Source organism: Montipora capricornis, chromosome 5 (genome assembly GCF_036669925.1).
Source record: "Montipora capricornis isolate CH-2021 chromosome 5, ASM3666992v2, whole genome shotgun sequence".
Taxonomy (NCBI): domain Eukaryota; kingdom Metazoa; phylum Cnidaria; class Anthozoa; order Scleractinia; family Acroporidae; genus Montipora; species Montipora capricornis.
The window spans coordinates 10,293,065-10,304,350 of NC_090887.1; the positions used below are offsets into that span (position 1 = coordinate 10,293,065).

Here is an 11,286-nt window from a genome sequence, read left to right on the forward strand (position 1 = left end):
TAGTGACTATTTCACCTTTTAACATGACATGGGTGTGGTAGTTCCTCAAAAATGACACTGGTCGGAACGGCGCTTAATTCAGGGGAGAAAATGAAAATTTTTCCTCAAGTGTTGACGATCTTCATAAAACCTCAAATTTTGCAATGTCACGTTGTTGTTTTTCAGACGACAGCAACGAAATGGACATAAGTGAAAAACGCACGTGCAGGGCGTGCAAAGCTTTTGTTTTTACCCACTAAATATGAAAATTTGTGACGTTCTTGTTGCCGTAACCGTTGATGTTTGCTAAAGTTCCCTATTTGCCAGTTCGGAGTTTCAAGAACAAGCATATAATTGTTATGGTAATAGCTGTAAAAAAATGCCATTATATATTCTTGCTTGCTTTTATCCCGACGCTCGCACGTTTTTTTTGAAACGCTGAATTCGCTTAATGAGTGAGTGTAACAGCGTCTTAAAAGGGGCTGTGTCTCACATTTAGTCAGATTCAACGACTGGGAAATGGCACCCACCTCAAGCAAAATGTAAAAATAACTACTTAAAACATTGAAGGAAGGTTTTATCACCTGAAAACAGCAAATACAACAGGAAGCAAGGATGGGCAAAAGTAAAGAAGCTGAAAATGGATTGGAATCGGAGTTTTTCAAAGTTCATCGCTATTGTTTCAATGTAACTTGAATTATCTATGCTCCGCAGACATTTTTTTAGCTGTAATACTTAAAAGTAATTTCTGGGTTAACGCGAAGTTGCACGGCGAGCACTGAGGGGCGGTTTATTTAAAATTGGTAAACTACACAAAATCGACTGCACCCTCGTGACACAGCCCCTACAATTAAGCTCCCGGATATCTATTACGGCAAAAAAGTGTATTTACACGGCAGAAGAGGTTTATCAGATCCGTTTCACTTTGTCCGCTCCAATTTTTACTTTACCAAAATGCATCAAAAGTCCGCAATTCCAAAGAATATGACACGCATCCGCAAAAGCTGATCTAGGGTTACTTTTTCTTTTTGAGGTCCTCAAAGCGTCGCGTGAGGTCATCGAAATCCACATCTTCGCCCCCAGCACTGTTTCCTCCTGGTACACTGTCCGGTAAATTTGGCAGATCTGTGGGTACCGCGGGGAGATCTGGAAAACTGGGTCCCGAAGATGGGCGTGGCGGAGGTGCACTCGGAGGTAGGGGTTTCTGGAGGGGACCTGCCCGAAAAAAGAACCCCGGATTTATCCTGACAACTATTCAAAGCCTTTTAAGGTGGCCCAGACCGGTTTCAACACTTTGAAAAGCCAACCTCTTTAGAAGGATTGGCACTACACACTGTATCACGTAACAGCAATGTTATGGTACCATATGAAATACCGATTATTTTCAAACAAGATTCCATCATTATTGTGACGTAATCTGTTACCTTGGCAGCGGAAAAAACCCAGCAAAAACGGCCTTTATTTTTCCTTCAGTTGCTCATATCTCAAAAACAAACTCGGTGACCCCAATTTTTTATTGCTGGAAAGAGATCAGAAGGCTAAAATGAAACTTTCTGCAAAGTTAAAAAAATTTCTGTACTAAAGAATGAGAGCCACTTTTAAAAAAATCGCAGATTTAAGGTGGCTCTGATTCTGTTGTACAGAATTTATTTTTGAGACATCAGCAACAAAAGGCAAAATAAAGGGTTTTATTACATGGCTTTCCTATTACCATGGCGACTTATCACATCACTATGATGACCACATCTTGTTCAGCGATAATTGGCGTTTCTTATGGTACCATAACATTGCTAATACGTGACACAGCATTGTAGCACAAAACCTACGAAGAAACGTTACTTGAAAGTGTTGGAACTGGTTTGCTCCACCTTAATAGAGACAAACACTAATAATAACAATAAGGATAATTAAGACGTGCCAAAAACTATAAATATTTTATAAAGGCACTATAAGTACAATTAAACATGACAAAGACCTAAATGTACAAATTAAAGCAAAAAAACAAAAAAAAAATTTAATTTACCTATTTAAAAACTAGTATTTAAAAAAAATTATAATCTATTATTTAAAAAATAATATATATCCCTAATATCATAATAAAAGACTTATTTTATTAGTGATTTTAACCAAACACCATTGCAAAAAGGAAAGTTTCAAGCTCTTTTTAAAATTTCTCTAAGTTAGTTTGTTTCCGGTGACTTGGGGATAGTCGGAACAAATCCGAGTGCTTCTTCTCAGGAGTCGAACCCATAACCTTCTGATCCCTAGTTCACAAGCTCAACTCGCCAATAAACTAGGCTTGTTTAACAAATGAGAATAATGATGATACCTAAGAAAAAAGCCGCCAGTCTTTCCTGGAGTGCAAAAGGTGAGTAACCGGCTATTGTCATTGTAAAAATTGATTTTAATCTTAGGTTTGAAAGAATTTGTGTTCGTTGTTAATGGCAAGCAATTGTCAGGCTAAATGGATCACTCTGATTGGCTTGTTTTCGGTTGGGATTTTACAGTACGGACCATTAGCATGGAAACGGTCCGTTTCTGTAGTTTTTCTCTCTCTCCCGGGAAATTCAAGTTGAGGAAATATGAAAAGTTTTAAGTTCTTTTTCATGACAACAGTTCACAAAGTTCGCTGATGGAAGACGAAGATTATGAACATTCACCAAGTGGAGGAAAAGTGTCGGATCACTCAAAACAACTTACTAACCTCACTTGATCGGGACCTTACCAGGGAATATTGGCCCTCTGTTGTCTTTGAACAGACCTCACTGTGCTCGCTTCGTACTGTCATGAACTTGGACCAATATTCCCCAGCACGGCCCTCACGCTTGGTTAGTCGGCTGTCAGTGCCTATTGAAACCTCTGTTGCATGAAATAATTATCAGTAGTATAAGATAGAACATCACCTGTTGGTGGTGGCCCAGCATTATGGCTGTTCATTGGTCCAGGGTAGGGAGGTAAGGACGCAGGAGGATTTGGGTTGGTATACATCGGATTGCTTTGCTGAGAGGAAATGAAAAAAATTTACTTACTAGAAAGTATACATGTATAGGGAAGAATAATATATATAATTGAAAATTAATTTAATATAATTAAATTAACAAATTAAACAATTATTATAATTATTAAAATATATATATAGTGTGAAAATTTGTTCCACTCTCTTTGTTTCTTTCCATCCAGGTGTAAGAATGGGTGCCAACGAGATAACAAAGGGGGTAGACTGTGCAAGTAGCAATATTATACTTGATAAGTGTCAGCCTGTTACATGTACAACCATTGTTCATAAACTCAGAGGGACATTAAAAAACTGAAACTAGAGTAGGCCACCAGGCTCCCTGAGGTGTAGTCCAGCTACTTGTAAATTTTGCCAGCCTTTGCATAGGCTCGATTGACCAGCCGTTTTGTGCACCTGTGTTCCTCCACGAACACCACGGCTGGATCACTGGTCCAGCCAATTGCATTTTCCACCAATCAGAAAGTTGCCTGCCTGCCAAGTACTACAGTGCTACAGTGTATGTCATGGACAAACGACGTGGATCAGTGATCCAGCTGTTCATTGGAAGGAGGATGTTCACCACATTCCCAAAACGGCTGGAAATCGAGCCTAGCCTTTGCAGTGATGTTTCAAAAAGGCTTATGGTGTGTGATAGACCCATGCAAGTTGAAAACAGCCACAATGTGACTTTGCCAAGAGATGAAAATAATATTGTACTGAGCATTCACTGGCAGATACAAATGAAGATGGGCAGAATGGGATAATTATGATCCTAGACAACAACAACAACAACAACAACAACTTTATTTGTACCAACAGTAAAACAATAAACTACAAGATATTACAAAAATAGAAAGGAGTACAGGCTGCCCAAAATAACCATAGGGGCTAATGAAATAGGACAGCCATACTCTGGTAATTAAGCTAATATAAATTAGGTTAGATGCACACATATACGCACACACGCGCCAAAGCAAACAACACATAAAAGACTGAGGAAGACAAAATGTCAAAAACAACGGAAAGCCAGAAGAATTGATGTTAGGATAATGAGAATTTTTAATAGTTTTCAAAAAAAGTTAGCTTTAGGTTTTTCTTAAAATGTTTGAGAGGAAGAAGCATTAGGTCATCGCTTATATCATTCCAGACTTTAGCACGCTGAAAACGTATATTAAAGATTGCATAATTGGTCCTGGCGTTCGGAATTGCATAAGTCATTTTGCTAGATAATCTGGTAATATAACTATGTACATTCCTAACAGGATTAAAGTAATGGTCAAATACAGGAGGTAGGAGTTTATTATGAAACTTATACATAAATACTGCCAGTTGAAGGGCAATAAGATCAAACAGCTTAACAACTCTTAAATCTTTAAATAAAGGACTTGAATGTTCATTAAAACTAGTAAAAGTAATTATTCTTAGGGCTTTCTTCTGTAATATAAATAAAGGTTGTAAAGCTGTCCGATAAGTACCGCCCCAAGCAACCATGCAGTAATTTAAGAAAGGTTCAACTAGAGCATAGTATAGGCTAAGTAGTATTTTGGTACTTATGAAATAACGGAGCTTAGAAAGAATGCCTATGCTTCTCTTGACTTTTTTAGAAAGATAAGTAATATGAGTCTTCCAATTAGCATTATAATCTATGTAGACTCCAAGATATCTAATAGAAGTTTCTTGTGTTAACATTTGATTGTTTATAGATAATATGACCTGTTTGGGCAGTTTTCTTTGGATAGGACGAAAAATGACAAAATTTGACTTATCAATATTCAATGAAAGTCTATTTGCACAAAGCCAAGTATAAACTTTCTCAAGTTCAGAATTGATCAGACTTTCAAGCATATTTATATCCCTATGCTGTAAGAATAAATTTGCATCATCTGCAAAAAGATGAAAATCCAAAAGCTTTGAACAATTATGAGAATACCAAGTCCAAATATCAGAAGTCTACAGTAATTCTCTCAACTGTTCTCCATACATTTGCTTTGGCACTAGTAAGGAGAAGCCATTTACAAATCAGGAAATTTTATCTCACCAGTAAGTGATAATTTCCTTCATTAATCTCACCGGGACCCCACCAGCATGCTTGGTTTTCTCAATCTGACTATAATCACACCCCCAGCAATAGACTTATGTATTAAGCTTGTCTTGAAATGAAACACTTACATGTGTTGGGCGGAAACTCAAATCTGTATAATGCCCAGGATCTGGTGGCATGGCCGGCATACTAGAAGGTGGATATCCTGATTCAAAGGCTTCAAAGCCAATTTTACCTCCTCCTCCACCGCCGCCACCACCAATACCTCCACCCTTGCCAGAACTGTTCCCTCCATGTGGTATGTTGGCATCATCGTAGACTGGCATTTCATCATCCTAGAAAAAATATTAACAATAGCGATGCACTCTCTTTGATTTTTACCAATACCCCATTCAACAAACCATGCACTGGTGGCTCAGTTTGGTTGAGCCATTCAGGAGCTTGTGCGTTTCACTCCGGTCGGACCAATACTCGGGGTATTAAAATAACTGAGGAGAAAGTGCTGGCTTTATAATAAAAATAATTATTGTCATGCTAATCACTGTTGAAAGTACAGCAACAACGCAGCTCGACAAGGTCGAACCGAAAGCATACTGTGGCGCCTCTGGCTGTTGCTTTATGGTCCAAGTGTGACCTTGGAGCAGCTTACAGCCAGCTGGAATAAGCTGTATGCTGGTTTTTGCTGAGGGGGGAAAACCAGAGGATCCAAGGAAAAACCCTTGGCGCATAGTAGAAAACCAACACAAACTCAACCCACTTAAGGCATCGGGTCCAGGAACCGAACCAGGGTCACATTAGTGGGATATGAGTGCTCTCTGCAACTGGTTAAACTTTCAAGTTTTCTCGGACAAGGACTAGCCAGACCTACATGTACAATCAGGGTCTTAAAATAGCTGAGAAGACAGTGCTGCCTTTGGGATTACATCTGCAAATGGTAAGACTTTCAAGTCTTCTAGGATAAAGATTGTGAGAGCCTGTCTCACAATCCCAGTTCATAAAATTCTGAAGGACATTAAAGATCTCACACAGAAGTCTGGACTGATCAAGGACCACAAGTTTATCAGCCGTTGGCTATTAAGTGCAACCTTCATAAAATAATAAAGACTTCACATGAATGAAAGAATGAATGAAGAAAACGGTTTATGAACAAACAATACAATTATTTACTGGATACCTACTCCTAAAACAGCAGGATCAGGTCTGAACGCCACATTATGACTTCGTGCAATTTCTACCAAGTAATTCTCCACTAATGATTTTGGTGGTGGGTTGGGGCTCAGCTTTAGAATCAGCTGTCAGAGGTAAAGAAAAAATATGTTACAACAAATTTATATCATGTCTTTTTTGAATAATACTAAGTTATGTACTGCCTGAAAGTATTGACCTTTTTCCAGTGCTAACTGAAAGTATTGACCTCTTTTCATCATCGCAGCCAATCACCTCCTTTAGAAATTCCCTCAGTAATTGTGTGGCAAGACGCTTAATATACAGTCAGACCCCAAAGTTACCACAGGAAAGCATACAGCTGGTAAAATCTCAGTAACTGAAATACCACAGTTTGAATGGGGTTTTCAAAGTATGATAATTTATAATAGTAAGGAATGAAACCATCATAATTAAAACTGGTTTTGGAGGAAATTTTCCAAGTGTATTGTCACCACACATTAGTGACCTACTTCCTAATTTTGGCAATTTCCTTGTAAACAAATAATCTATGGTCTTATACTAGACCATAGTCCTTTCAATTGATACAAAAATAGATCAGTGTAGGAGGTACAGTATCTTCACCATTGACAACCTCCTTAGAGTGAAATGGACTTACTCTCTGATTTGCAGTTTCATTGGAATTGACGCTGGCTTCGTGAGCAAATTTCTTGCCATACTTTAAGCCAAGCTGTTCAGCAACCTGTTTCAAAGAACAAAACAACACTTGGCATTCCTGTGATTGTGACATCAACACAAGACATAAAAACCAGTTCCACCACTTTAAGTAACTGTGCCATTTAAAAGGATGGACTCCACAACACTAATAACCACCTAACAGCTATGTTATGTTACCACGCGAAACAACTTACATTGTACAATAATTGCTTACCAAAATGAACTCAATATTGTGGCACAATACATGTAAGTTACCACAGCAACAGGAGAGCCGTCCAAAAAAAACCCTATATTTTGTTTTTAAATGGTTATTAACTGTCTCGGAAACAAACTGGGTGCAATCACAATTTTTCTTACTAGAAAGTGGTTAGAAGGTAGGCTAAGATGAAACTTTGTATGTAAAATACAAAGTTGTGAGAATTTGCTGCAGCCAATTCACAGCAACAGTACCTCTGTCATTGGAAAAGTTGTGACCCTTCACGCAAAAACGTACATTACTCTCAACCAAGTTTCATACAGATCATCAAGGCGTGCGAACAAGTGGCATTAAATTACAGCTATCATTGAGTGATGTTACAGTGTATGAAAGGTTTCCCAGGTCAATTCATAGAGTGCTTACAATCCTCAATTCCTGGACATCTGACTGAAGACGGGGTGCCACCCAGATAAGGCTTGTAACAGCTTCAATCATTCCTTCATCACAGTACCTAATCAAAGTAAAAACGAAAAGCTGCCTTTGTATTGTACAGTACTTTAATCTATTTATAAAATTAATCAGAATGTTTCACTCACTGCTGTGTTTCAATCAAACCAAATCTGGCCAACAGTAGGTCACAATACAATTCTAACATCTCCATGGCTTCAACAAGGTAGTCCTCGCGGATAATATGCTCAACCTAATCACAAAACAACAAGATGTTTCACCAGGGACAGCCACAATGGCAACGGCACATGAAAATATTAAAGAATAATAATAATAATACCAGACAGAAAGACACACAGCATTTTCTTCAGATTCAGAGATTTTATTGGTAATTATTGTTTCAATATTAAGTTAATATTTCTAGCTAACACTTAATTATATTTTCATCTATTTTCAGTGAAACTTGACTATTGTTTCCCTCTTCTTTTGGTAGTGTTGTTGCCTTGAACAGTCGTTTGTAAGGTTGAGGTAGCAGTTGGCAGACTAGGCTCAGAGAAATTAATTATTTTTGCTAGTTACAGCTGTACATGAAGACAAAACAGCTTTTCAATTCAGAGTGGGTTACAGTTAACGTTGGTGGCCTTTCATTTACGCATAGAACTTACCCTAATTCTGGCACGTTCCTCTTTCCCATTATTGACATAGTCAGCGATTTCTTTCCTTGCTTTCTGTGCTAATTCAGCTGTGTGCGAGACCAGTGTTGAGATGGCGGTTAAGATTACATTATGCATGCAAAAAATAATCATTATACATGTGACGCTTAGAGCAAATCCTTTCCCTTCCAAACTGCGACATTTTAGTAAGACCATACTTCTCTTCCACCTAATTTACAGTGAGGTTCAAGACGCTTGGAAAGACAGAACAGCAATAATTATTACGAAATTTGAAGTACAGCAATGTAGTACTCACTTTTCTTTTTCTCCAACAACTTGAGTCGGTTAATGGCCAACTTCAAATTGACCTTAAGTTTCTGCTTGTTAAATCCTGAACCGAGCATGTTGAGGGAATAAAGTTAAAATTACAACAAGCACGCTTCAAATCGAATAAAAATTAAACGAAACAGCTTTGATCACATCTAAATATACCAACCCATTCTCACGCACTCATTCCGCCATGTTCAAATACGTAATGTTTCTGTTTTTAGCAGTGAAGGGGGATTTGACTTTCTACTCCCTAGAGAGGAGAAGACTTTTCTTCGCTAGGGGAGATATGCTCTAATGTAAAATCTGGGATTTAAATCAGTGCTAAAAGACACTCAAGTTGGAGATTAGATTCCCTGAAGAAAGACAAAAAAGAGAAAGGGAGGAAAAGAAAAAGAGAGAGAAGACTAGAAATAATCAAGCGAAGCCTTCTTCCTTGTTTACTAGCCCACCTTTGGAGGAATAAGATTTTGAGACGTCACATCGAGGCAGTATGCTGTCATATTTTTAGGGGAGGGGTACAGGAGGAGTTAGAGTGTCTTCAACTTTTAGGGGAGCTGTAATATTCAGTGCTAAAGAGGTTTGGTTGGTAACTACTTGGTGTAGGCACTCATATAGTGGTCCGGTGTAGTTACTCATATAGTAGTAATTCTCTCTTCGTTGGCAAATAACAAATGTCATCTGACCTCAGACAATCATGAAGAGAATAACCAACAGAGCTATCCCTTTGCCGCAAAAACGAATGATGAATTTGTGGGAGAGTGGTGTCTAATTCGATTAACCGTTCATGTTGTAAACAAACGTTGCCTAGAAACGAAAGCACCGAGTTGTCGGCCATTTTAAAGATCGCCGAGGAGTTAATTCTTGCAAACGTTTTTTGAAGAAAATGCCCCCGAAAAAGGGCAAGAAAGGTAAAGCAAGCGGAAAAGCCAAGAAAGGAGGGTAGGTGTTATGTTAAAGGACTGAATTATTGTGAATTAATCATTGATGTTCTTCGTTAACACCTAAACTATTTTTTAGACAAAAGTCAATAAGCTAAAAGTACATAAGTTTAAATAAAAGCTGATTATATACATATCTCCGCTAGCTAAGGTTAGTTTGTGTGACTATTGGAGACGGTTCTTATTACCACACTGTCTTTATCCTCTTCGAGCCGAAGTTGTTCAACATGTTAACTTTTAAAATAATTTCAGCACAGAACTCGTTGTATATGTAGACTGCAAAGTTATGCACCCATCAATGTTAAGCCCGGGGGAGGGTCGGGCTAACGATGGGAGTTTTATAATAGTGAGGTCTGTCCCCAGGGTAGGGATTTCGATCGTGGGTGATGTCCCCATGGTAACGATTTTGATTATACGAAGGACATTTGACCATCTTCACTTGCCGCTAGGTGAGAATTTTGATCAATTGTTTTGTCCCGGGGGGGGCGGGAATTTGAAATTTTTTTGATGAAAATGTCAAAATCCCCACCACATGCCCGACTCCCCTTCCTCGGGCGTAACATAGATAAGGGCATTTGCATTAAACAGACTCACTCTTCGTTTTCACCCTCAAACCAGCCCTTTTGCTTGAAAAGACGCATTCGTCCAATGCAAAAATGCAGTTGTTTTGCAGTCTAATTTATATGTAGTTCAAAATTTGCCGTATTTTGCTCCATTAATTTCCAGTTAAGTCAAGTGTTTTTTAATGCACAGTGATTCGTAAAACTGCAATAACTGGTTATGTTGAAATTCAAAATCTGAGAAATTATAGGCACTTTGAGATGCACACATTGTAAAATGAACAAGATGCTCACTTGTGATAAAACCTCCTGATTTGTAATTACATGCAGTTGTAGGTTCTCCTCGTTAGCAGCAAAAAATTGTAGAGAAAGAGTGAAGATTAATCATCATTTTGATATTTGATTCATTGGACAGAAAGCTAAAGCGCACAGCTGACGGTTGACAGTCGCTCATTAAGGATCTTTAGACCAGACCTGGGTTATAAGTATAGTAACCTGTTATTAAGCCAACAAGTCGTTTTCCTAACGTGAAAGGGTGACAATTTACATGTATTGGCCTGAAGCTAGGTTTTGCACCACAGCGACAATTACACACAGTACTACTACTACTTAACTGGTCATTGTTTAGCAACAACCAAGACTAGAGCAAAACAAGCCAGTAAAATAAAAAAAGTCATAAATCATTTTGTCAACCACTGTTCAGTTCTACATCAGATTTAAGTTCTGAGGATTAGTTGGGGTTTGGAATTAATATCATTTTTGTGCCATTTTTGTCCAGGAAGAAAGGCAAAAAAGAAGGAAAGAAGTCCAAGAAGGAATCTGTTCTGAAAGATGCTATTGCTAATGCCAAGCTATGGGAAACTAAATTGGAGGCTTTGGAAAAATCCCGTCAGGAATACAGGTACTTGTTATTATTAAACTTGTTTGAAAAGTTATGATTTGGTCAACTAGAAGGAGAAACATACTAATACACCATGTGCGACCTAATCACTCTACTAGCTTTGGATTGCGAATTTTATAAACTCTACAAGTAAATTAACTGTAGACTTATAATGAAATGTTAACATGCAACATGTGATTGTAGGTCAGTTTCAAGGGCAGTTACAAAACATAGCTCACAGGTCATTGTATTTATTTACCAATACAGAAACAACCCCAAGGCTAGCCATTTAAAATTGCTAACATTAGGCCTAAATTAATAACTTTTGTTTAGGTCTAATTAGGCTTAAGGTTAGCTTTAATGAATGTTTAGGATACTATCTGAAT

General features: G+C 38.0%; 2 protein-coding genes across 3 annotated transcripts in view; one reads left to right on the forward strand and one right to left on the reverse strand.

Annotated features, from left to right (window-relative positions):
* Positions 1 to 535: 535 nt before the first annotated feature.
* Positions 536 to 8,752, reverse strand: LOC138049420 (IST1 homolog). Of its 2 annotated transcripts, XM_068895681.1 has the most exons (10): positions 8,689 to 8,752; positions 8,509 to 8,583; positions 8,205 to 8,281; positions 7,689 to 7,792; positions 7,516 to 7,603; positions 6,838 to 6,921; positions 6,194 to 6,307; positions 5,144 to 5,350; positions 2,883 to 2,979; positions 536 to 1,194 (listed from the first exon to the last, which is right to left on the reverse strand). In XM_068895681.1, exons 1-10 carry the CDS (start codon positions 8,690 to 8,692, stop codon positions 995 to 997), a joined length of 1,050 nt encoding a protein of 349 aa, XP_068751782.1. In that variant the 5' UTR covers positions 8,693 to 8,752; the 3' UTR covers positions 536 to 994. The 2 variants fall into 2 exon arrangements, with proteins under 2 accessions (XP_068751782.1, XP_068751781.1); XM_068895680.1 differs by lacking the exon at positions 8,689 to 8,752 and having other exon boundaries at positions 8,509 to 8,596.
* A 502-nt stretch (positions 8,753 to 9,254) lies between these two features.
* LOC138049467 (basal body-orientation factor 1-like) overlaps positions 9,255 to 11,286 on the forward strand; it is a 16,665-nt gene continuing 14,633 nt past the window's right edge. The window contains exons 1-2 of the mRNA XM_068895757.1: positions 9,255 to 9,461; positions 10,799 to 10,921. Coding sequence (XP_068751858.1) covers positions 9,406 to 9,461; positions 10,799 to 10,921 — 179 coding nt within the window. The 5' untranslated portion in view covers positions 9,255 to 9,405. The remainder of the gene's footprint in view (positions 9,462 to 10,798; positions 10,922 to 11,286) is intronic.

Bases quoted from the DNA above. Each gene is read 5' to 3' on its own strand.
- LOC138049420 (XM_068895680.1), bottom strand. From the start codon at position 8,596: ATGCTCGGTTCAGGATTTAACAAGCAGAAACTTAAGGTCAATTTGAAG. The intron at 8,282-8,508 runs GTGAGTACTACA...TCTCGCACACAG, and splicing joins GTTGTTGGAGAAAAAGAAAA to CTGAATTAGCACAGAAAGCA. The intron at 6,922-7,515 runs GTAAGCACTCTA...TCTTTGAAACAG, and splicing joins ATGTCCAGGAATTGAGGATT to GTTGCTGAACAGCTTGGCTT.